Here is a 25,841-nt window from a genome sequence, read left to right on the forward strand (position 1 = left end):
TTTATTTAAATACAAAAAAAAAAATGTTGTTGAAACAATTTTTGTTTTGCAAATAAATTGTTTATTTGCTATTTCCGGAGTTAGTCTTGATTTTGTGGTTTCGGTCTCGACTTTGCATCTCAGAAAAAAGACACAAATGTGTTTTTAAACCCATGAGTCAACCATCATCGTCGAAAAAAATATTTTCGTTGTTGAATAAAAACGCTGTAAAGGCATTAACATTAACGCTGGAACATTAATTTACCCAAGTGAAATCCCAAAAAAAAAGAAAGTTTTTTTTTTTTTACAGTCTATGGAAAAAACGTATCAGAATTCAGTGCTGCTAAAGCTAAAACTTAATTTTAAAATGCACATTTCATTTATTTAATTCACTGTATCTTTAGTTGTTGACCTTTCAGTGAAACCACAGCAGTAACAAAATCAGAGAAATACTTAATTACATAATAAATCGAGATATAGCCAGTCTACCGGAAATACAATACAAATAACATAACATTTAGAATGGTCTTATCAGAAAGCACAATTTATTACGTTATTATGAATTTGTGCTGAAGAGTTTCTCTCTGACGAAAGTGCGTGGACGAATCACAAAGTGTCTTCCGCGCGTGCGTGTGTGTTTAAAAGTTGGCGCGATCTGACTTCATCACATCCCTTTCAGAAATATACTTATCATCCCCATAAAAATCCGCAGGACAGGTAAATATCATTATTTGTGTTTGTATTTATTTCCCTAACTGATAAAGTTGCCTATTTATCCAAAACGTTGTCTTTAGATTGAGAACAATAATACAAAATGAGACTGTCCGTTGTCGTTTTTTTATTTATTATTATTATTTATATTTAACGTTAGCTATAACTTACTGATTAAGAAGCGTTTGTGGACCATGATTTATGTCTGTAACAAATTATTTAGACTGAAGGAGTACTGTTAAACGGTGTTTTATGTGTGCAGTGCTATCTGTCACTCACTAGATTTGTTGTTGTTGTTGTCGTCGTCATCGTCGTCATCGTCGTCGATGCTGCAGCGTTCATAGAAGAGTTCATCAAAACAAACAAAAATAAAAGAGGAAGAACGAATGATAAAGCATTCCACGAAAGCTTTAAAATGTGTGCATTTCGGCCTAATGGAGAGTAAATATATTTTGAACTGTGTTGCATGTCGTGTGTAATTCTCCAGGGTTGATACGGTTAATGTTCTCTGAGTGTAAGTTTGCTGGGTGGATGTTGCTAATGTGTTCTTGGTGGTTGGTAGGTCGTTACTACGACTATCTGTCTTGTTCTTAGGGTGTTGTTAGGCGGTTGCTAGGTTACAGTACCCTAAAGCATGGTCTGTCTTTGAATATAGTTATGCTTTTGATGACTTCTAATCTTTTTATCTCCCTTTTAAAGAAATGAATCACTGTGAGCTTGAAGAAGTAACACAACATATTAACAACAAAATATCCATGATTAAAAGACTGCTGGAGCTTCGAGCTGTTGGTAAGCTGCATTTATTGTACTGTTACTAGTGATGCACTTAAATATTTTTTTTATTTCACAATAAAATTTTGCTAAAAACGAAAATAAAGTATTACTAATTAATGGGATAGTTCACCCCAAAATGAAATTTGTCATCATTTACTCAACCTCATCATTTACTCAAAATGTAAAGTGACTTATATTTTGTCATTATTGTGTGTTCCTTGTTGGTGCTATGGTTTGTTACGGTATGTCTCCTTGAATTTTCTTTAGCAAAAGATCCAAGCAAACGGGGAACTCTTCTCAAAATCGAGCAAGAAGTCGCTGGCATCAATGAGCTTCTTGATCGCTTTGAGATATATGTGGGCCAGCAGAGAGACTTGCTGAAGCATTTGAAGGTGTAATATATTTTCATTAATATTTATTCTATTTTGCAGATATTCTCTGTAATTGTAACATTTAGTGATGGGAGAATCTGAGCTTTTTCTGAATCTATTGACCCCTTTTTTTGGATTTCAAAAGTGCATATGTTCCAAGCTACATATTTTTTTATTCTGTTCTCTTTTCTGAATCTTTTAACTATCTTGTCAATAGGATCTAGAAGGGTTTTTCCTGGAGGACGAACAGGATGCCTATCACCTCAAGAACAACACCCCTCCGCACATGCCCAAAAGAGGCCAACAAGCAGCTCTGCAAGGGTATTTCTTGTTTTTATATCTTTCTATTACCTAACTATCCCTCTGTGGGATGGTGCCTTATTCAGTTTGGGTTATCATTAGGAAAAACACCACAGAAAATCTCAACAACATAAAGCTTCAGCCAGCTTCTGTTTGACTGAAGCTGATGAGTTTGTCTTTTTTTTTTATCTTCAGTGGAGGACAGGTGGCAGTTCAGAGCAGGCAGACAGATGCGGCCCCCGCCCCTCAGGAACAGGGGCCGCCCAGGAAACCTCCACGAAACCAGATCAAAGAGATGGAGTTCATTACAGTCCCAGAGTTTGACAGCATACCACCGTGAGTCCTTCCACAACTGTCTAAACAAACTCTGTGAGCAAATAATAGTACAGAACAAAAAACAATAGCTGTGTTGCAAAACCCAGTGAGCCGCCTAACTAGACATCATAGTAGCCTGGATCCTGATGTGAAGGCTGTTTCGAAAGGTAGGCTACCTTCTAAGATTCAAACAAATCCCAAAATGCACTGCAATGAGTTTTTTAGCAGCGTGCTATCACCAAACTCTACATAGGGCAACAGTGGCGGACCACTTTTTCAGCGACCTTGGTTCTGGAAGTGTTTTCCATAGAGGTTTCTGAAAAGTCTTTGTTTAAGAGTTATAAGCTATGAGCCAAACCAACCAACCGCGAGGTGAATTGCAACATTGCAAACTTTGATTTGAACCCAAAATTACAACGGTATAAGACTGTACAGCTTTAATGAGGGAAAGAACTACATTTCCATGAAGCATTATGAATTACATAAATTAAAAAAAGATTGCAAAAGATTATTGCATTTTTTTCTTCTCCTAATATTTAAGTAGTTTGAGAACGTATGCTGAATGACTATGATTATGTCATTCATAGGAGGGGGTGGCGCTAAACTGTTAAACTTTTTGCAATTCTTTGATTAGTAGAGATGTCACTTGTCACAATGTCACTTGTGCTCTCACAGGTACATGAAAGGCCGTGTGACATACGACCAGCTGAACGCGGCGGTCCAAAGCATCAACACAGCTGTGACATCAAAATATAAGATCCTCCATCAGTCTGTCAAAACCCTGAACAACGCGTCCCGTACGCTCCACCAGCGCTTCAAAGACCAAGAAACAAAGGACACCAAGGGTATCACAGTTTTATCTGTCTGTCTGTTCTGGAGCCGCAGGTCAAAGGCTTATTTGACCTCATTTAGCTCTGCAGTCCATCATGTATTAACAGTCTTGTCATATCAAGAATTGAGAGTCAGCTGTTTGCTTGAAAAAATCTATTAATGCCACGGGGCATTATCCTGGTCTGGTATTTAATAGGCTGAAAAAGGTAATCCATCAACTCTTTCTGTGTCCCACAGGTCAGTTTTTCATTGTGGAGCAAGACATCAGAGAGTTCACCCAGCTGAAGGTGGACAAACGGTTTGTGGGCATGTTGAACATGTTACGCCACTGCCAGCGTCTGAAGGAGGTCCGAGGCGGTGGTCTCACACGCTTCCTCCTGCTCTAAGGGTCGTGGACGCCCACATCTCCATCACATCGCTTTCAATGGAGTTCTAAAAGGCTCTGTGCACTAAAGGATATGTTTGTTCGAGAGCTGTTTGCTGTGGAATGAACTTGCCAAATCATCCTTATGAACATCAATTTTCGGTTGCAGGCCTAAAACCTGATAGAGAGATGGATTTAAATGTAAAAAACGTTCTGTTATTGCCTGAAGAATCTTTCACATTTTGTTCTACAACATAAATTATACATTACACAGTCAAACATCAAATGCTAAAACCATTGTGTGCTCAATTTTGTTAATAATTCATGAATTTGCATTTAAGGTATAACTTTGTGTAAGTTGTTGCAGTACAAAAACTCATTATTTTGCTGAACAAACTTCTCTTCAATCAATGTCAACAACAGACTTAATTTACTCATAAATCCTGTTCTGAAAACCCATTAGAAATTCTCAGGAGCACCACATGATGAATTTGCATTCTGGGGTCAACCTGCAAACTGGCTTTGTGGATACACAGTTGATGATGTAGATGGGTCACTCTATCTGTGATGATGAAATTATAAATTGTTTGCTGTATTATTTATATTGGTGGAAAGTGGAAAAATATTGGAGCTCTTATAAAATTGCAGTATTCGTAGCCTCATCTCAAATGTCAGTGTCATTTAAAAAAAACGGTGAGATTCCTGTACTGACATTTTAGTATTATTAATTTTTGAGACAAAAGAAGCAGCTTCAGTTAACAGTACCCGAGGGATGTGTGAAGATGAGTGGATCCTTACCTTTACTGACCAAAAACTCAACCAAGCATGAAAAGTTACACATCAACAGTAAGTTAGACATTTTGTTCTTGCTTTGTCATCATCATTGGCATAGGAAGACATCAAGATTAGTGAGAATATAGAGTACGCTGCACTTGCACATAGAATGACGGGTTCTTTAAGACAACTGGTACGCTAACTGTTAAATTACATGATGATTTTGTTCACAAATTGAGCATTTCAGTTTTCACAAATACCTTTCATTTTTTTGCAGGCAAAAAGTCCAGTGCTCGTTGCAGCCATGTTCATAGCAGGAATAGGAGGGACCTTCCAGTATGGCTTCCATATCTCTGTCCTGAACTCGCCATCAATTGTAAGTACCTTTGGTTATAAAGTGTCTTAGGGTGATTTACTGTCTCTTGAGGGCAGCTTGAGGGAATCAGTGTTAATCACATGGGACATTCCCAAAGGACCAAAGAATCAATACATATCAGTAGTTTAATAAAATGAAATTAATGGCATAATCAACTGAGACTTGTGCTTGCATTCCAAGTTTATTAAAGAGCTGGTGAACAGCACCTGCCAACAGCGTTATGGCCACTCCCTTGAGCCGTGGGAGCTGTCGCTCATCTGGTCCTTCATTGTGTCTATATACTGCATCGGAGGACTGGCCGGAACCCTTTATGCTGGACATCTGGCAGGCGTGTACGGAAGGTACTGGAAGTGTGGTCAGGTCATCGTCTGATGCTGAATGAAGTTACTTACTGGGGATAGTTCACCATAAAATATAAGATATTTTGGATAAAGAAAGTGTGTATATATATATATATATATATATATATACATATATATGTATGTATATATATATATATATATATATGTGTATATAATTTATTTATTTATTTGTTTTTTTTTTTAACGGTGTGTGCTTTGACTTTTATTTAACACCTTTAACCTTATTATTATCCTCAGATTAGGTAGAGTTAGTCAAATCTGACGTAAATCATAACCATTCAAATGGTACTTACAACTTGTTCAGAAGACTTCTCTGTGGTCAGTTCTTGCTTAAGGTTTATTAAAAACAATGGAATGACATGAAAATTACAGTTTTAATTTTTGGTAACCTTGCATTTTTGGTAACCTTGCATTTTTGGTCATTTTAAAGTATTTAAATTCTTCTAGAAGGAGCAGCAACTAAGTGTGTTTTGTGTTTTTAACCCTTCACAGGAAGAGAACTATGCTTTTGAACAATGTGGTGGCAATCTGTGGAGCTGTCCTTATGTTGTTGAGTAAAGCCGCTGTCTCGTTTGAGATGATCATGGTGGCACGCGTCCTATATGGCCTCAACGCTGGTACGTTGGAAAAATCTGTACATATATTGTCTGTTTTGTGATGTGCTGTGTTTCTAAATAAACTACTTGAGTGATGTCTGCGCAGGTGTGAGTTTGACTGTCCACACCATGTATATATTGGAGTGCGCCCCCAAGAGGCTGCGTGGGATGGTTGGTGTGTCTGTGGCCTCTTTTGTCTCATTGGGCAAGTTCTTCGGTCAGCTGCTTGGGATTAGGTAGGTCATTAACAGCACGGTTCATCCTCCAGTAGGATTTTCTGTTACTTTTGCTGTCCACGTGTCAATCAAATGAACACGTCTTCATCATACAAATTTAAAGATTTGAACTCTGGTTTTGTGTGTGTGTCAGCGAGGTGTTAGGCACTGAGGAGGGCTGGATCTGGCTGCTGGCCTTCAGTGGGGCGGCTGGGCTCCTGCAGATGCTAACTCTGCCCTTTCTCCCAGAATCCCCGCGGTACCTCCTGCTGGAGAAGGCAGACAAGCACGGCTGTGAGACGGGTCAGAACCACAGACTCCTTCAGTGACATTTACACATACACTGCTGGTTAAATGTTAGATTTTTAACGTCTTTGAAATAAGTCTCTCATGTTCAAACAGAAATTTTCAATGTCATGTGATCGGAATATAATTTTACTATGCCTATTTGCTGCTCATTTATCAATTATTATCATTCTTCAAGTAATAATTATAGTGCTTTTTATTATTATCAGTTTTGAAAACAGTGTTTATTTTTGTGGAAACCACAATACTTTCAGTATTCTTTGATGAATCGAAAATTGCATATGTTTGTTATAAATAATTTTGTATATTTTTATGTACTGATATTTTGTAACATTATACATTTCATAACTGTCTCTTTTTATCAAAGTATTCATTTCTTTTTTTTTAATTCTACCCCTTAAATCTTGCTTACCCCAAACTTCTGAATAGTGTATCAGGGTTTCCACAAGCATATTGAGCAACAAAAACTTTTAATAATAATAAATGTTTCATGAGCAGCAAATTAGCATATTAGAATGATTTCTGAAGGGTCATGTGACACCAACTATGTTTCCATCCACCTATTTTTATGTGCGTTTTGGGATATCTCATAAAAAAACCTCAGGATGGAAACGTCAAGAAAAATAAACAAATAATTAATTATGATTTAAAAGTCGGATAAAATTTTTATCTGGTAAGAAAACTTGCACATAAACTATGATGGGAGCACAGTTACCAAATACATTCCTTGATTCGTGTCGATACTTTGCGATGGGACGGCATAGCCGGACTAACCAGCGGAACAATCTCATTGCACAGAATCTGAAAATGTTGTTTTGGTTGTTCTGAAATGTCTGGGAAAAGTGAAAAATTCTGCTTTATTTGCAAATGTTTTATGCGATATTTCAATTTAAAGTTAAATAAATAACTGACATTTTTTGGAATAAATGACATTTAAAAATCTACTTGAATAGAATTATTCCAAATTGAAATAATATTTCACAATATTGCTGTTTTACTGTATTTTGTTTAATAAAATAAATGCAGCCTTGGTGAGACTTTTCAAAAACATTAAAAATATCTTACTAACTCCAAACTTTTAATCGATTGGCAAACACTTCCCAAGCCAAAGTGTCAAAACAGTACTTGTATCACGTCCTCTTAAATCTTACAGTGTGTACTCTGTCAAGTTGTTTGACAATGTTTGTTATGGCCCAGCTCTGCGCAGGCTGTGGGGGGCTGAAAGGGACCCTGGACCAGAGATGGAGGAGATGTTGGCTGAACACACCACCCTGAAGGGAGTGAAGATCCAGGGGCTCATGGACCTCTTCCTCGACCACAACGTCCGCTGGCAGCTCCTCACCATCCTCGTCACGTTCGTCACTCTGCAGCTCTGCGGCATCGGTGCTGTGAGTCACAAGAAAGACACGTAGCCGCCCGCACCTGCTCAATCGAAAATTGATTGAATCGAGAAGGCTTATTTTGTCAAAACGCACAGCTACATGCCACAATCTGCTCAGGAAATTGACTTCACACAGCACAGAAAACACATTACCAGAATTGTCTTTTCCCCCCCTATTCTTCTTTTTAAAGAAAGCCACCGTAATTATTTTCATCATTCAGTTTCAAACATGAGTAATAGAATTTAAAGGTATTGGTGTTCATATGGCCTGTGATTGATGTCTTTGCAGGTCTATCTCTATTCGTTTGATGTGTTTCAAGCTGCCGGCATTGCCAAGGAGAACCTGCGCTACGTCGCCTTAGGGACAGGCCTGTGTGAAGTCTCCACCTCCATTGCCTGCGTGAGCCGCTTTTCACCACCTCATCCTCAAAACATGATGTGACCTGGTTTAAAGGAAGCTTCTGTTGGTTTTGTGTGGTTGTTTACTGTGCTATTTTTATCCAGGTGCTGATCATTGAGAGTACTGGGAAGAGAGTGCTTCTCTTTAGGGGTTATCTCTGCATGGCGGCCTCGCTTGCCCTGCTCACACTCACTCTTTACCTCCAGGTTTGGGTTGATTTTTTAATTATGCAATCGTGCAATTATATACATTGTGTGGTTAATTTTTAAATGAGAATTAAAACGATAGTTTGTGTGTGTGTGTGTGTCTAATAATTCAGTTATTAACAAGAAAAGCGCTGCTTGTGCAGCTACATTTAAAGGAATAGGTCAGAATTTACTTAATCTCATTCCAAAGCCATATGAGAAAGAGATGTTGGCAGAATATCCAGCTGCTCTTTTCATATAATGGATACAAAACTGTCAAAAAAGCATGAAAGTACCTTAAAAGTAGTTTTTGAAAAAGAAAGTCTTCGGCACAGCTTTTCTAATCTCAGGTGGCTGTTTTATATATAATGAAACCGAATGGGGACTGAACTATATTGCATGTCTTTTAATTAATTGATTTTTGTTTGTTAGTTTTTTTTTCTTCTAAATTTAAGTTGTTATTCACACAAAACCTTCACCACAATTCTCAAATGTCAAGTTGATCGTTTTGTCAAATGGAAGTGAATGGGGACTGCAGATGTCAAGCTTTAAAAATGACACAAATAATGTAATATAAGTGAAAACCTTATACATATATCCACACATTTTGCATTTCATTGAAGAAAGAATGTCATGAAGTGAATTATTTCTTAAAGACAAATCATTAAATGAAGTGTTTATATGGGTACTGTATATTCCATGAAACTGTTGATGAGATTGGAAATGTCTCTGTAATAGAGCTTTGTATCCTGGATGCCATACTGCAGCATGGTCCTTATTTTCACCTACATTTTCTTCTTCTCTAGCGGGCCAGGTACAGCCACACATTTTTCTGACGTTAAGAGTGTATTTTTGTGGCTCTAATGTCTCCAAATTACTCTTGTGAACTCTCTTCCACAGCCGCAGTGACCGCATCACTTCCTGGTGAGATTTTCACACAGTCTTATAAACCTCCAGCGTTCATGGTGGCTTGCATCCTCAACTGGGTCGGGCTCTTCCTAGTGGGCATGTTGTTTCCTCTTATAGTGGTGAGCTGGTCCGCCTCAATCATTTCATGACCCATTTTTTGCTTAGAAATTACACATCCAAAAAAAATGTACATTATTTTAAACATTTTTCAAATATAATCTCACAAGAGATGAAGACTTCACTCATATTTAGTAGCTTTATTAAAAACTATTTTACATGGAGTGGGTCTTCTTATGGAGGCTGCCATTTTTAGATTGCATGAGGTGCTCTTTTAAATACACCCACACCACTAGGTGTCAGTATAAGTGTAAGATGACCTAAACCAAAAAATATAAGGTGCACTTATATGTCTATTTGGACTGTTTTTTTTCTTTCTTAACTAATGTTTTTCTCCATTGCAGGAGCATTTGAATTATTTTTGCTTCTCTGTATTTTTTGTGTTCTGCTTCTTCTCTGGTATTTTTGTGTGGTTCCACGTGCCTGAGACAAAGAATAAAACTGTTCTGGAGATCTCCGAAGACTTTAAGAGAATGCACCAGAAACGCGGATACTCACTACAGTCCAAACTGAGCTCAATACACATCAACAGCATACAAACTGACATATCTACAAAGCTTTAGCACCAGAATTAGTCATATAGTCAAATCAGAAGCTGACCAATAAAAATCATCTTAGACCCAATATTCATTTGTTGTTTTGATGGCTGATGACTCTGTGATCTTTTTAGCTATTCTGTTGGTGACGTCTTGTGTGTTTAAACTGTAAGCCACATCTCCAAATCTAATTTTAATTAGAGGCGAACTGAAAGTTGAATCAATATGTTTGTACTTTGTCACGCCGAGAGACACCATTTCAGGTTTGGCCTGGTACAGTTGTTGCGCTGCAATGACATTGTTCTTTGGATAGTTCAGCAGTGATTAGTAAGGCTTGAGTATCAGTCCTTAGAGGTGTGTTGACCTCCACACGCCATAAAACTATCAAACTAAAAAAATTGGACTCCACCAAAATGACTGTATACTTGAAAATTAAACCGAAAAATGCTTTAATGTTTCTGCCAAGTGGCTGTTTTATCCTTAAATATTATACAATATATTTGAATTACATATTTAGTCTAAAACCATCACATTTTTTACTTTAAAAAAAAACATTTTAGATTTAAAATGTTATAAATTTAAAAGTGGCTTAAAAACAGAAGAAATTTTGTCTGTATAACACAAAATAAGACATTGTGAAGAATGTTAAAAGCCAAAAGGTTTTGGCTAAAATTGTCTTCATTATGTACATTAATCAGAAAAAAAAACACATGAATCAACACTTGTTGTCGTTTGTTGAAATAAAGCTAAAATAAAATGCAAATATTGGTTAAAAATTTTAAATAGGCTACTAAAATAAACTGAAAAAAAATATAAAGCTAAATAATAAACAAATACAATTGTATTATTTACAAAACAAAATGCACATTACAAAATTGTTAAAAAATTAAAATATGAAGTTAAAAACTAATTCAAAATTTTAATGCCTTGATCTCTATTTAGGAATTTATCCTGGATGTGACATGAAGCACAAAGGAACATGGTACAAAAGCCATTTTTCAAAATGTCTTATTTTATGAGCCACAGACGAAAGAATTTGTTCAAAATTTAAAACGCGTGACAAGTTTGTCTTTAAGTAATCGAGTATTATATAGTTATAACCAGTGTGACAACTTGCCCCGGGGTGAGAGACGCACTCTCTTGTTGCGAATATGAATGAAGGGAGGAACACTCGTGGGCTAAATGAAATATGAATGCGCGATTAATTTGTAAATGCTCCTCCTGTTGTAGTCGCCTCGGTGGCGCAGTATCGATGGTTTCGTGTTTGGGCGCTGGACTGGGACCTTTGGATCCAGAGGCGAGCGCGCGCGCCTGTCTGATACTGATAACACAATCTACGTGCTCGAGCTGCGCGCTGGAGCCCGTCCACAACGACCAATTTCAATCTTCACTTGTGTTCGCGTGCGCCCCACACACGCCCAAACTACGTACTTAAGGTTCCTGTTTACAAGCCAAACCCAAAGTAAATTCACATTGGTGATGTCAACATCATGGTACAATTTAAAGGGCAAAAGAGGTGTTGTGACAGTTCAGAGTGATCAGAGAGTGTTTCGTGGAGCGCGAGGGAACGGACACTCGCGATGGACATGCGCAGCGCCAAAAAAGAAATACACCACAGGTAAGAACGGGTACTTTTACACTGTCATACAGGTGAGTACCTGCCTTTAACCGGCTTAAACGATCTTTAGAAACACGGGTCTTAGTGTGCTGTTATTTATTTATATTTTCAGTTGATTTGTTTGTTTTTATAGGCTATAAATTGTGTTGTTATACCACTACACCATTGTTGCAGTAATTCTTAATAGTGGTCTCGGTGTTTGTCATATATCATGCTGTCTCCCTCAAGGGTTATTTTTTGGACAAAAAAATGGCATTTTGAGTACCTTGTTTGATTTCACAATAATGTGGCAATAGCCTCCACTGACAGGCTTTGAGTTTCTTGCCTCTCAATGACATCAATTTACATAAAAGCATCATATTTTGACATAAACCCGGGCCAATGCTCTAGATAATATCTAAACAAAACTTTTCCAAAAAAATAAAAATAAATAAATAATAACATCATTTATTAAACAATAAGCCTATCTCAACGGGAAAATAAAAAAAATAGGCTGCTTTATTTGGTTAAGTACTGAGCACTATTAACACTTTATAGGGTTTAGTTTAAGTTTAGTTGCTTGTAATTATGCACAATTTTTGTTTTATTACTAGTAAGTACATGTAATGTGTAACGGACACTAAAATAAAGTGTTTATTTATTTATTCATTCATTTGATTTAGTTAGTTGGTCCTGTATACTCAGTCTTATCTATTCAAAGATAAAAGACTGATTGTTTCTTTGCTCGGTGAATTGTTAGTCACAGATGATAAGTCACTCATCTAGATAATTAACTGTGCTTTTTATTCATTAAGACGTTGGATATACTTGAAGGGATAGTCCGCTCCAAAATTAAAATTATTTACTCACCCTGATGTCATGCCAAATGACTTTATTTCCTCTACTGAACACAAAAGAGCGAGTGAATGATGACAGAATTCAAATTTTTGGGTGAACTATTTCTTTAGGAATTCATGTGTGTCATCAAAGAATTTGAAAAAGAAAAACGATGATAAGAAAGGTTGCAGATGGCATTGCAAACATTTGACTATCACAAACATCTTTAATTGAACCTACACAGTGAGTCAGAGACTTGCAACCCATGATGCATTCGCATTTTAGGTTCTCTCCATTGTACGAAATTATTTTCATGATTTATCTCAACTTTTTCATTTGTCAAATCAACTTATACCACAATATTTTGAGTTTCTGTTGATTGAATCAATCTCTTTCTTTGTAACTAAAATTTTTAGTTTCAATGAACTCAAAATTAAGGCAACTAGATTACTTACTTTTCTTAGTTAAACCAACAATAATTTATTTACAGTGTATTGTGCTAGAAATTGTCTTCAGTAAGACTACTTTGTTTTGAATTTGTTCGTTTAAATACAAAATATCACATTCAGCCAATTCATAAAGGCAACTAATATTCAATTCATAACTGCACTGTGCAGTGTTTGGTTATTCAATTTCTGCATACCTGTTAGTTAGTGTTGAGCCCTGATATATTAAAGGCACAGCTAATGAAACATTTATTACAATGGGTTTATGCAAAGATTGATTGAAGTTCACTTAAATTAAAAGTTGTTATATTTTTTAAAGCCTATACAATGTTACAAATTTTCAAACACTAATATATAGGTGAGTATATGAAACCGTCAGTCGTCAGTTGGTCAGAAATATTTTTAGGAATTCTAGCCATGCAGTGTTGTGATATCAAAGATTTCAACCTCAATTCTTTTTAATTTCCAACATTAGTTGACTGTTAAGCATGCAACATTTAAAATTTCATTACATTTAATCAAGTTGCATTGTCTTACTGTTTTTGTACTGCTTAGTCAGTCCTTTCCTTTGTAAATATAAAAACAAAGCTTGTTTGCATTGAAAAATTTGCATTGAAAGAGTGCCAGTTGGCGTTTCCTTCACCCTACGTCTTTACATGTTTCGAACGGCATGCAGTGACCTCACACACGCTGCACTGATGTCATATGCCAGGGACCTGATAAGAACAGACCTAAACTGCGCTGACTTGATATATAGGACAGTGCGATAAACACTGCACGTTTCAATACAAACACGTAAATGACCACTTTTTGGCGGTATTACGTGTTTTTGTTGCTCAGTTGATAGAGCATGGCGCTATAGAAGTTATCTACATTTCCACAGCACTTTATACAAAACAGATTGTTTTAAAGCAGTTTCACAGTAATAAACAATCTATGATGCAAACTTCATCAAATATGAAACAAAATGAAATTCTGCTGTAAGCAGCCCTAAAAAAACAGTGGTGTCATTATTCAGCTTGAGTCAGTTCAGAGTTGATTCAGTTTAGTTCAATAACTAATATCCACCAGTTCAATTCAGTCATAAATAAGAAGCTCTACAGAAGTTATTCAGCTCGAGTCAATGTTGATTCAATTCAGTTCAATAATGTAACAAAACTCAGCATTTATGCCAGGGTTACCACACTGAGGTTGTGGCTTTGATTATAACTTAAAGGATGTTTAATTTGTTTTTACATTTTCATCTTTCTTCGTGTGTAATGTTGCTGTTTGAGCATGAACATTGTCTGCAAAGTTACAAAGCATGTTCACTATCAGTGCGCAGCTCCCTGAAACGCTTGAATTTACTTCCAGGAACAAACACGTCACAATATTCCTCATTTAAATACTTCATTGAAATCATTTTTCAAAAAAAAAAAAAAAAGACTTTTAAAATGGCATAAAAGGGTCCCATTTATTGCAGTGTAAGTGTTCTCTGGATAAAAGTATATGCCAAATCGATAACTGTTGAAAAGGTATGACCAATCAAATAAACAACTTCCTGTCTTTTCCTTCAGGGTGTTTGTGAACCGGAGTTTGACACTGGAAAACATCAAGTGCTATGGATTTGACATGGATTACACTCTGGCGGGTGAGTGCTTTTATAGTGCATTTGGGACAAGTTGTCAGACTATGTGTGAAGTGCTTCTTTCACATCAACTCTCGTGTTTTCAACAGTGTATAAGTCTCCAGAGTATGAGAGTCTGGGCTTTGAGCTGCTCAGAGACAGGCTGGTGTCAATCGGATACCCACACGAGCTGCTGGGCTATTCATACGACCCAACCTTTCCCACACGGTAAGTGTTGCGCCATTAATGGGTCTGGATCAGGCTATGTTGGGTAACTGAGCTCATTGGAAAGGCTTTTGAGGGTTTTGGTGGTGCAAGCAGAACATTGACTGTGTTTACATGCACATCTTCTTCTTAATGTCCATATTCTGGTTTACGTTGAGTCACAGAACACGATTAATCCATTGATTTCAATGGGAATGGTACATCACAAGGGGCAATAGAAATGTGAGCACATTAAAGAAGTGACAACAGTTTAGAAGAGTGCAGTGAATTTAAAAATGTATAGTTCAGGGAAATCCTCACTGCAAAATATGATTGTCTGCTTTATTTTTTCAGTACAAATACCTTAATGTCCTTAAATCAAGATTCAATTATTTGAGAAGCAAAATGACATCAGATAACAAATATATCAAAATTAAAGCAAGTTTATGCTTAAAACAATATATGTCTACCAATGTGGCAAGCAAAATAAAATAAATTTTACCTTTAAATTAAGTTTATTTTTCTTACCCTTTCACTTAATTTTGATCAATTTTTTCAGAAAACAAGACTTTATATTGTAAATAATTTTGCGTTTTAATTTAATGTCTCTTGATTTAAGAACTTTTATACATTTATAAAGAAACATAAGACGAAAATACTAAGAAATCTTTTTTTTTTTTTTACAGTTTCAGTATTTGTACTAATTTATGTTCATTTGCTTTCAAATCAACATGAAATGCCATTAATAACTTCAAAATCCAGTCATTTCCATCGAGTATTGATTGGATTTTGAAAAAATAGGCATTATGAATATATTCAGGTACTTTGAGGGGAGGGGTTGATAAGAGGGTTTCTTAAACTAAATTTGTTTCAGAAGTGGAGAAAGTTATTGCATTTAGATTTTTCATTTAAAATAATATGCTGAATTGTGGAAAAGACTTGTATTGAGAAATTAAAGGATCAGTTTTGATATATGATGAATATGCTTATTCCTTTCGCTAGTTTTATGGTCTTTTATGCTCACCAAGGCTTCATTTATTTGATTTATTTCATTTATGAAAGTGTGATTTGTTTTCAAAAGTTCAAGAGAACAGCATTTATTTGAAATATAAATCTTTTGTTACATTATAAATGTCTTTGTTTAGTTCAGTTTAATTTGTCGTTGCAGAATAAAAGCACAAATGTATTTTTTTAAGAAAGAAAAAAACCCCCTTTTGAACGGTAGTGTAAATTATCGGATAATTCCAATATAAATGGATCTCTTTAGTCTTTAGTACAAGATGGAAATTTTGTGTTTGTAGTCATTTTTGAGCCTATTATAAACCATTCCTGAGAAACTTTGTGGGTAACCATACAAATAAAAATGCCCTGCATTACACCAGTCTCAAGAGTCTCATGAAAGCAATAGTGCTTGAGGTCGTTTCTTAAACGTGCTGAATGCCAAACGCAGACAGTTTAACTCTCTGCTCAATACCGCTGGGGGGAAATATAAATATGAATGAACTCTTGTTTTAACTCCTAAGAGGGCCATATTTTGCTATCAATTATTCACTTGTCTGAATGCTCCCAGACTCTTGTTCAATCCAATGTTCTCTCTCTTTCTCCTCTCCTCTCCAGAGGCCTGGTGTACGATACTACGTATGGTAACCTGTTGAAAATAGACTCCAATGGAAACATCCTGGTGTGCACTCACGGCTTTGAGTACCTGAGAGGGTGAGTGAGATGGTTCATTGTGGCGCGGGTCAATGGTGTATTGAGTGAGAGTTTGCTCGCAAATGCCGCCTCAACCTTTCTCTGACAACAGAAGATTCCAACAAAGCTGAGTGCAGCGTGGGACAAAACATTCAAGGGAGGCAGGTTGAAAGCCAATAAGCCGAATGTGAAGGAACGGCAGGGTTGAGAGCTGTTGGAAACAGATAAAGAAATGCAAGGATCTGTGTTACAGACTAGCACAGCAGGGCAAGGCAATAACTGACAAGGCAAAAGTTATTTTGGATGTGTTGACTCATGTGACTGCAAACAGAGGGAACACGCAGAACCTGATTTTTGCCAATTACAACATGTTCCATGTACATCAGCCAATCAGATTTATCTATCTATCTAGGAACACGCAGAACCTGATTTTTGCCAATTACAACATGTTCCATGTACATCAGCCAATCAGATTTATCTATCTATCTATCTATCTATCTATCTATCTATCTATCTATCTATCTATCTATCTATCTATCTATCTATCTATCTATCTATCTATCTATCTATCTATCTATCTATCTATCTATCTATCTATCTATCTATCTATCTATCTATCTATCTATCTATCTATCTTCGCTGTTCTTTTGAACTTTCTATTCATCAAAGAATCACCATATTAGACTGATTTCGGAAGGATCATGTTAAAATGATGCTGAGAATTCCGCTTTTATTCACAGGAATAAATTAGATTTTACAACATATTACAATAGTAAACAAAATAGACAACTGTAGTTTGTATAAAATAAAATATTTATGTCATATGTCATAAAAAATAGTTAGACCTCCTGAGGTGGAGGAACAAAAACTTATAACCACTATTTTGTTCCATTTTGGTGGAAAATGTCTAATTTGAGAGCCAACTCTATTTAGATCAGACACAGATGAAGTAATGAACTCATTATAGTAGTATATTTATATCCAACAACTGTAGATTTTGTTAATGAGGCTGTTGGTTATCCTCACGAATAAGACAGCGATGTAAAGGGTGATTCATTAGACATGGTTGTATTTTGGGGACGGTTTTATTTAGCAGGGATCAGTTGTTTGAGAACAGTATTGTTAGCAGTCTCTCTGTGACACATTAGCTGGGCAGCTCAGTGACACACTGTTATTGTTTCGCCACACGCCTTCCGACATGTGAACATATTCCCATTGCTTTTATATGGTTTGTCATTTGTCTGCTACTATTCTCATTAAAACGTGTGTCTATTTGCAGTGAACAGGTTGATGAGTATTATCCAAACAAGTTCATCCAGAGGGACGACACTGACCGCTTTTACGTTCTCAACACGCTCTTCAACCTATCAGGTACAATGAAACTGTTGCATCTAAACGGTCAAGTGAAAGGATAATCGATTCTATTAACATTATTTGTCTCTCTCATGTTCTCAGAGACATATCTTTATGCTTGTCTGATGGACTTCTTCGCCAAATCCACCAGATATAAAAAGTGAGTAAATTATTCTTAACTGCAACAGGCTCTTTTACAGCTTAGTCATGAGAATAATGTTTATAATTTACAGTTTTTGCTGAGGCAAGCAGTATTACTCTTGCTTATGCTTAATGCTAAAGGTTTCAAACCATTATCATTTTCAAACTGTTCATATGGCAGACCTAGAACACCTTAGCGACCAATTTGAATACCTTAGCAACCATATAGCAAGTCTGTTGAGTATATGCCGAAAAAGAAAACTTAGGGTGCATGAGCGTTTATTTCGGAACCTGGTGAGTTTTCTCCCTTGGTTTGGTTTGTTTAGGCATATGTGAACATGGCGAACGTGCTCAGATCCGCACCAAAAACAATCACTCTGACATCGCCTAAACGAGGTACTGTAGTCTCGGACCGATTGCAAACAAACTCTGGGACGGTTCGCTTGAGGTGTCAGGTTTAGAAAGATAGAATTCTTTTCAGACATGTAAGAAAATGGGTTATGCTGCAAGTGAAAGTGTGTTTTTGACCTTGGATGCATGTTGCTTGGATGCCCCATTTTTAGCAGACCTCCAAAAATAATTTAGGAACCTTTAAAATAGCATAATTAAAAGATTTCTAAAATCTGTTTTACTATTCCTCTCCCACTTAGTTGCATGAAAGGGTTCAAACACGGTGACTTGTTCATGTCACACAGAAGCATGTTTCAGGACGTGAGGGACGCCATGGATCACCTTCACGACACGGTAAACGACCATTTTTGTGTAGATTATACAGGGAGGACGATAACTATAAAGTTTTAATAGTCATTCTAATTCTAAGAGAATAGGGAAGTCCACAACTATAACAATTATCACACAGAGGAGCGCTAACGTTGGAACGATGGAACGATAAAGACATTGACAGCCAATCAGAATCCATTTATTGATGATTAATGCTGAATATTCAGGCATACACACATTACAGCAATTATTATTATTTTATTTTTTTTGTCTTTCAGGGCATTCTGAAGGAACGAACACTGAAGAACCTGGACAAGTACGTGATTAAAGATGTAAGTAATAATTATATCTTTTTTCTTAAATTGCCTGAGAGAAACATTTTGTATTCGAATCATCATTATGATGACAATAGATTATATTATAGATTTGCATGTGCCTAAATACCCATATACATATGATTATGTTTAGCCTCGTCTTCCTGTGTTACTGAGCCGCATTAAAGAGGTCGCCAAAGTGTTCCTGGCCACTAACAGCGACTTCAATTACACTGAGGTAAGGAGAGCGCCAGCCCCCTAGAAATTATTTACACTGCCACAGACAGGCTGCATATCATTGCACTCTATCATTAATATTCATAATTGGATTTTAATCACGCTGTATCATATCTTTTCTCAAATTAGGGGATTATGAAGTACTTACTGGATTTCCCAGCTGGCTCTAAGGTGAGCAGCACGAGTACTCTCTGACTGACACAAAACATACCACTTAGTGTCATTTACTCTGACTTTATGCACACATAGAGATGTTAAAATTCTGAAATGTTTTATGTTGTCTAGAACCCCAAGAAACCCTGGCGCTCCTACTTTGACCTGGTGGTGGTGGACACTAGGAAGCCCATGTTCTTCGCAGGAGGGACAGTATTGCGACAGGTCGACACGGTGGGTTCCTGGTGTCTGGTGGGTGCGCAGTCACTGCTACTATTCATGTAGAAATCAAAAGCTGTGCTCTCTTTTAAATTAACCATTCATTCAGGTAAAAATACGTTTTTTTTTATGTAAATGTTAGCTGTTATACCCAATGATTTAATAACAATGAGACTATGGGTGAATCTTAAGAATGTCAGGAACATGTCTAGCTTATATTTTACAAAAAAAAAAAAAAAAAAAAAGTTATACAAATACCAAAGTCTTATCCATCAGACTTTGGATAAAGAAATGACTCTTTACTACATTTACATTCCTAACCCTAACCCTATTTACCCACATTTCTCTTTATAGTGAATTGAAAAGTCTTGTTCTCAGTGACATAATATGTGGTATCACTATTTTACAGTGACCTTTTATAGTACATGTACTTACTATAGTAATAACTATAAATTATGCCTACACGCCACTAACATGTTAATTAAAATTATGCCCAGCACTTAAATGTATAATTACTTTGTTACAAAGACACCTTAAAATAAAGTGTAGCCTAATGTTTGTACCATTATGGTGGGATTTATTTACAATATGTGCTGATTTTAACAAAATTGTGCCCCAGACAAGAGGATTCTCATTAAAAAGTACATGTTCCAATATTGTTGTGCATGTTTGCCATAAACATTGAATGTAATAATAATATATTTATATTATAATCATAAGAAAATCCACAGCATCAGTCAAAAATCAACTTCTATAATAATAAGAAGAATTATTTTCTTGAGCAGCAAATGATTTCTGAAGGATCATGTGATACTGAAGACTGAAAACTCATCTTTGCCTCACAGGAATAAAATACATTTTCAAATACATTTAAAATGAGAACCGTTATTTTAAATGGCAAAAATATTTCACAATATTGCTGTTTTTACTGTATTTTAAATCAAATGAATGGTGTGCTTAAGAGACTTCTCCATATATAAACATTAAAATCTTACAGACCCCAAACATTTGAATGGCAGTCAATAAATGAATAAATAACATTGTACACTGTATATTTTTATTAACATTAAGGCATGTCTTGGATTGTACTAAACTTCTGATCGTTCCCTGATGTAGGTCACTGGAAAGCTGCGTATTGGGACATACACTGGAGACCTCCAGCACGGGACAGTGTATTCTGGAGGTAATGCCAGAGGGGTTTTCACATGTTGTCCTCATCATATTCATGATCTGTTTGCTAGGCTTGCATGAAGACACTGCTTTTGCTTATGTCAGTTATTCTTCAACCCCTTTCTTAGGATCTTCTGATATGGTCTGTGATTTGCTGGATGTCAAGGGCAAAGACATCCTCTATGTGGGGGATCACATCTTTGGGGATATCCTCAAGTCAAAGAAACGTCAGGGCTGGAAGACTTTCCTGGTGGTTCCTGAGCTCGTGAAGGAGCTGCATGTGTGGACCGACAAAACCAGTAAATAACACCCTTTCATTTTCATCATTTGATAAAGAATGGATTTGTTGACTGCTAGAGGCTAAAAATACTGTCTCTTTTTATAGGTATGTTTGAGGAGTTAAGACATCTTGACATCTTCCTTGCAGAGTTATATCAGTAAGTGTGAGTCTTTCTCTGCCAGAATCAGTGCAATACTGGGCATGATGGATAGGTGGCAGTACAGCGCTCCATATACTTGCTTTTCTGTGCACAGACTTCACACACAATCTAGTGTTGTTAGTTCAAATTAATTAGGTTATTCAGCAATTATATTTTATTTAGGCTTTTATTGTATCAAGTCTTTTTGAACCTTTTTTGGGTAAAAAAAAAACATAAATGTGGTTCTCCTCATTTAGGGGTCAAAAGTGTTCAAACACCTCAAATGTCATATTGTTCAAGATATCGTAATCCAAATGAATTGAGCATTTAAAATTGTCTGAAGAGACTCGATCTTTAATTCACATTTAAACATTCCTCAACACACATCAGTTGTGGTAAATGGAAGTGTGTTCCCTTGATGTGTGAGAGCCAATGAGGTTCATTCTCTTGTTTCGCTGAATGTTTGAGCTTCAGCAAGAACTAGTGAGGTTTGTTTACGCACGGTAGCAGGTTTGGTTGAGCTTCTGTTTATGTTCACTGATCAATGGTCATATGTGAATACAAGCCTAAATTCACTCTGTTCATCATATAAAGCAATATTTTTTGACTGTGAGGAGTACAAGTATCACTTTGTTAGGACCATTTAACCTTTTTAAATCATGTCCGTGGTTTGTGTGTGGATCGGTGCATGACATCAAAATACCGCAAGCACAATGTAAAAGCACATGGTCTGCTCTCTAGTCACTCTCGCAATACTTTGATCGAAACAAGCTTTGAGTGTTCACATGGCAAGTGCCACAATATACCCTTCCAGAGTTGGGGTAAGACATTACAAGTAATGTGAGTTATGTAATCAGATTACTTTAAGTAACTATAAAGTAAAACATTTTAAATGTATAACAAAATATCTAATTTACTTTTCAAATACATTTTTTGTCATATATTGACTGACACCTCTGTGTCTGTCTCGCTGCTGACCTTCGATGATCCAATTCAACCGATAGGCAAAAATAACTTTAGTCAAACATCCCATTTGTGTTTCTTTTGTTGTTGTTGTTGTTGTTTTTAAGTAAGAGTGATGAACTTTCTTCTCCTGAGTCCTATTCTTCTGCAATCCAGAATGGCAGCACAGCTGAAAGGTTTGTTTGAGCTGCGCCCTCTTCAGGTGTGAATTTGCATTTCCTTCAGCCTGAGGCTTATTGTTTTTTTTTTTCTTTAATTAAAAAACAAACAAGCCGAGCCCAGATGAGGAAATCGAACGCATATGTAACGTAACGCATTACTTTCCGTAAAAATTAACTAAGTAGGTTGCATTTTAAAAAAGTAACGCAAAATTGTAACTTTGCCCAACATTGGACCATTCCGATGAAGTAAAACATAAAAACTATTTTCTTTTTTCTCTGTCAAAAGTGACCAAAGAACACCAAAGAGTGAATGACAACTGAATGACATTGAACTTTTCAGCTGACCCCTCATTTTATCCCATCAGGCATTTGGACAGTGGAAGTCAAGAGAGTCCGGATATTAGTGCGATTCAGCGCAGGATAAAGGTGAGTTCTCAGGAAGTTTTGATGCTTTCACAGCCTGTTTTGTGGATTATCTTCATGCAAAAAATATTCTAAAATTGTGTTTCTTAAAAATGCATACCCTTACCGTAACATAGCGTTTTTTCGATATGCATTACAGATGGTGACGTACGGCATGGATCTGTGCTATGGGAAAATGGGCAGTCTTTTACGCTGTGGTTCCACAAAAACCCTCTTCGCCAGTCAGTTACTGCGCTATGCGGATATATACTCTAGCACCTGCCTCAACCTCTTAAACTACCCCTTCAGCTACCTCTTCAGAGCCCCCCACGTCCTGGTACGCTCTCCAATTCAGTTATCAAAATAACTATACATAATATTTAATAAAGATGCTATAAAATTATAATTGTAATAATTATAGTAAATAAATATTATACGTTTTTAATAAACTATTTATAGTACTATTTTAAGACTACTAAATTGCTCTAAAAAAGAAGTAAAAAAATAAATAGGTGCTGATATTTTTATCTAAATTCCATGTGTGTTGAATGAATGTTGTCACTCATAACAGTTGCCACACGAGGCCGCTGTGGAGTCTCAGACCAAAGAGCAGATCACAGAGTTGCCAGAGCGCATCCTCAAAAGCTCAAACATCCAGGTTTGAATGGCACTTTCACTTTTTATATAATAATTATAAATGTATATATTACTAAAATGTATTACTCTCAAATATTGTAACTTGAATTAATGTTTTAAATGTAACAATAATGTTTTTGTTCGAAAATGATTCTTTTTCTTTGCTAAGTGATTTACATCTTTTGCACACAGAAGCAGTGTGAGTGTGACGATGCCGATGCCAACTGCGGACAAGATGAAAATTGTGCCCGAAATAACCCAGGTTCATCCACAGAGACATGAGGACTGATTTTTATTATTATTATTACTGCTGTAAATATGAACTTTTTATTTAATGTGTATGTTGTACTTTCTCAGTTTCCATTCCTGCCTCAAAACTGTGTATTTATACACATCTGCGCTTGTGTGGTTGTTTTGCAGTTTAGCTTAAGTATGATTCTGGCAGAAATTTGTGATTAAAAGGAGTTTGCTACGTTTGCATGTCATATGGTTTAAGTTAACAGCTGTTTTGTTATTATTTATTAAGAAAGTGTAAAATCCTTATTTATACAACTTTTATATTCTGTTTATTCTGTGTTCGTGATTAAGAGCTTTGATAAAGTATCTAGCCTTTTGTCTCATTGGTGAACTGTTTATTTACTTTTGTTTATTATATCATTTATACACAGACATTGATGTATAACAACTTAATCTGGAAAGTAACTCTAAAACTTTTCTATTCTGCCCCAACTGATTTAATAAAGGCTATAGCCTATTTTATATATTTGCTAGTTTGCTTGTTTATACTGTTTTGTTTATGGCTGTTTTTCTTAGGCTTTAATGAATTGATATAATTAAAGAGCTTTATTTTAGACTTATTCTGTTGTCATATTTATTTGTAATTTGATTAAACTCAGACACATGCGAAAACTAATTTCCTGTTGTAGCCTATTCAACGTTGTCCCTGCATTTTAGAGGTGCCACCCTGGCTTTGCCAAGCAAAAAGGAAACATGAACAGCATTGTCACAATTCATTGCTGAATTAAATTTTTAATGTGCCTTATGATATAAAGGTCGAGGAACTGAAACCGCACATTCATAAAAACAGAATATTAATTGCAGTAAAAAAAAAAAAAAAAACTTTCAATCGGTAACGAGTAAATTAACTAGACATCTTCGGGAAGATGAAGATCTCTGTTGTCCGTAAGATGGCGGCAAAGACTATGCGCCCGACTTGAATGGAGAACTAGCGTATCATTTGATTTTGTAAAATTAGATTGATTGAAAATTAGACCATATTATTACCAGCCTTTGTTGCTATAAACAGCTCAGATACCACACACCACTGTGTTCAAACAGACTTCGCGCTATTTTGTTTTGATTCCCGCTGCGTCGACCTGAGAACAACTACAACCTGTGAACAAGGCCTACAATTTTGTTCGTTTTTCAAATTAAACCGGCTGATGAATTCCCTGCAACAGGTATCGATTAAAATATATTTAGAATGATTATCATAAAAATGTAGCATGTGTAAAGATAGCCTATAGACAAGTTATAATTTACTAAGCACATCAAGCGATAAAACGCAAAGAAACAAAGTTAGAAGGCTATGTAAGCCAATGAATGTCACGTGACTTTTTGTCTCAAGCATAGAGGCACAAATCGCGTGTTTTGTCGTGATAATTACATTGAATATGTTTGTAAAACTAGATTTTTAACTTGAACCTCTTGAACTCTTGATCGTGACATTATTTTGACACTAAGTTCATACACAGTCTTTAACTGAACAGCTTTTATTTTCTAAAAAACTATTTAGCAGTCAACTCTGTTGCACGATTTAAGTAATAACAACGAAGTAGGCTAACATTATATCCTATCATGAAATAATATTACCCCATTCTATAGTTTTTTTTAAACCCAACAGTTGTTCTATTTAGCCCTTCTTAGTTATCTGTGGCTACTTAATGTCCAACAATTTGTTGAACTTAATTGTACAAATCTAGAAATATGTACTATTCATATGCCTATGCCTCAGAAAACCCAAATTAAGATTACTTGATTGGTTTGAGTACCAGTTAATCAAGCAAGACTTTGAGTCAGGGCAACTCTTAATACATGTTTGCTCATTTCCTCCACTTCTGCTGTCATCTTTCTCCTTAGTTGCCTAAATTTTTGAGAGAACAGTAGTTGACTTCATAAATTAAGTTTGATTTAACTTGATTGTTAACCTTTACTTAACCTTAAATGGTTTTGTCACCATTAAGGTGATTAGTACCACAAATCAGGGATTTAAACTGGGTTGCACAAATTACAAAACCAATGTAATATGAATATAAAATGAAACTTGTTTCAAGTTTAGCATGACCAGAGGCTAATGACCAACATTTGTACTTGCTTTTTAAGTATTTCTGACACTACTATTTTCCTGGAAAGCACCCTAACGAATACAATTAGATAAAAACGTATCTCCAACAGAAGACATTGACGGCTTTGGTCAGTAATAATGATGGATAAAACAGGTTTTCCCTAAATAAATCCCAATGTGTTGAGGAGGAAGTATTGTGTACTTGCAATGTGCTCTTTGAAGGTAATGGGATGTACTCAATTTCAAACAGACCCATCTAACCTCATTTTTGTTTGCAGTAAAATTAAGTTACAACATAGTTCCCATAAGACACCTTATAGGCCTGAGATGAGGTGAGATGATGAACCGTTAATAACAAACTCAACTGTTTAACTCAAGTGGTCTTTGACCCTTTTTGAGTGACCTTCAAATGATACTCGATAAGC

General features: G+C 36.0%; 3 protein-coding genes across 5 annotated transcripts; all 3 read left to right on the forward strand.

Annotated features, from left to right (window-relative positions):
• The first annotated feature begins 569 nt into the window (after nt 1–569).
• On the forward strand, nt 570–4,307 carry ska1 (spindle and kinetochore associated complex subunit 1). The gene is made up of 7 exons (XM_039678082.2): nt 570–696; nt 1,390–1,479; nt 1,732–1,856; nt 2,053–2,156; nt 2,331–2,471; nt 3,126–3,295; nt 3,519–4,307. The coding sequence occupies exons 2-7, from the start codon at nt 1,392–1,394 to the stop codon at nt 3,665–3,667; spliced, it is 777 nt and encodes a 258-aa protein (XP_039534016.1). The 5' UTR covers nt 570–696; nt 1,390–1,391; the 3' UTR covers nt 3,668–4,307.
• Nucleotides 4,308–4,504: 197 nt separating this feature from the next.
• Nucleotides 4,505–9,890, forward strand: LOC120483165 (solute carrier family 2, facilitated glucose transporter member 11). The gene is made up of 12 exons (XM_039678083.2): nt 4,505–4,612; nt 4,697–4,795; nt 4,976–5,136; nt 5,650–5,774; nt 5,860–5,989; nt 6,123–6,271; nt 7,472–7,662; nt 7,945–8,055; nt 8,160–8,261; nt 8,979–9,054; nt 9,141–9,268; nt 9,611–9,890. The coding sequence occupies exons 1-12, from the start codon at nt 4,589–4,591 to the stop codon at nt 9,827–9,829; spliced, it is 1,515 nt and encodes a 504-aa protein (XP_039534017.1). The 5' UTR covers nt 4,505–4,588; the 3' UTR covers nt 9,830–9,890.
• Nucleotides 9,891–11,155: 1,265 nt separating this feature from the next.
• On the forward strand, nt 11,156–23,929 carry nt5c2l1 (5'-nucleotidase, cytosolic II, like 1). Of its 3 annotated transcripts, none has more exons than XM_039676918.2 (19): nt 11,156–11,420; nt 14,239–14,312; nt 14,399–14,516; nt 16,110–16,205; nt 17,464–17,555; nt 17,640–17,697; nt 18,329–18,422; nt 18,677–18,730; nt 18,867–18,950; nt 19,079–19,120; nt 19,235–19,336; nt 20,438–20,504; nt 20,620–20,790; nt 20,877–20,928; nt 21,981–22,049; nt 22,400–22,460; nt 22,597–22,773; nt 23,008–23,094; nt 23,268–23,929. In XM_039676918.2, the coding sequence occupies exons 1-19, from the start codon at nt 11,383–11,385 to the stop codon at nt 23,352–23,354; spliced, it is 1,623 nt and encodes a 540-aa protein (XP_039532852.2). In that variant the 5' UTR covers nt 11,156–11,382; the 3' UTR covers nt 23,355–23,929. The 3 variants fall into 3 exon arrangements, with proteins under 3 accessions (XP_039532852.2, XP_039532851.2, XP_039532853.2); XM_039676917.2 differs by having other exon boundaries at nt 11,157–11,420; nt 23,265–23,929; XM_039676919.2 differs by lacking the exon at nt 21,981–22,049 and having other exon boundaries at nt 11,159–11,420; nt 23,265–23,929.
• Nucleotides 23,930–25,841: the final 1,912 nt, after the last annotated feature.

Source organism: Pimephales promelas, chromosome 23 (assembly GCF_988280905.1).
Source record: "Pimephales promelas chromosome 23, fPimPro1.hap1.1, whole genome shotgun sequence".
In the NCBI taxonomy this organism is placed as follows: domain Eukaryota; kingdom Metazoa; phylum Chordata; class Actinopteri; order Cypriniformes; family Leuciscidae; genus Pimephales; species Pimephales promelas.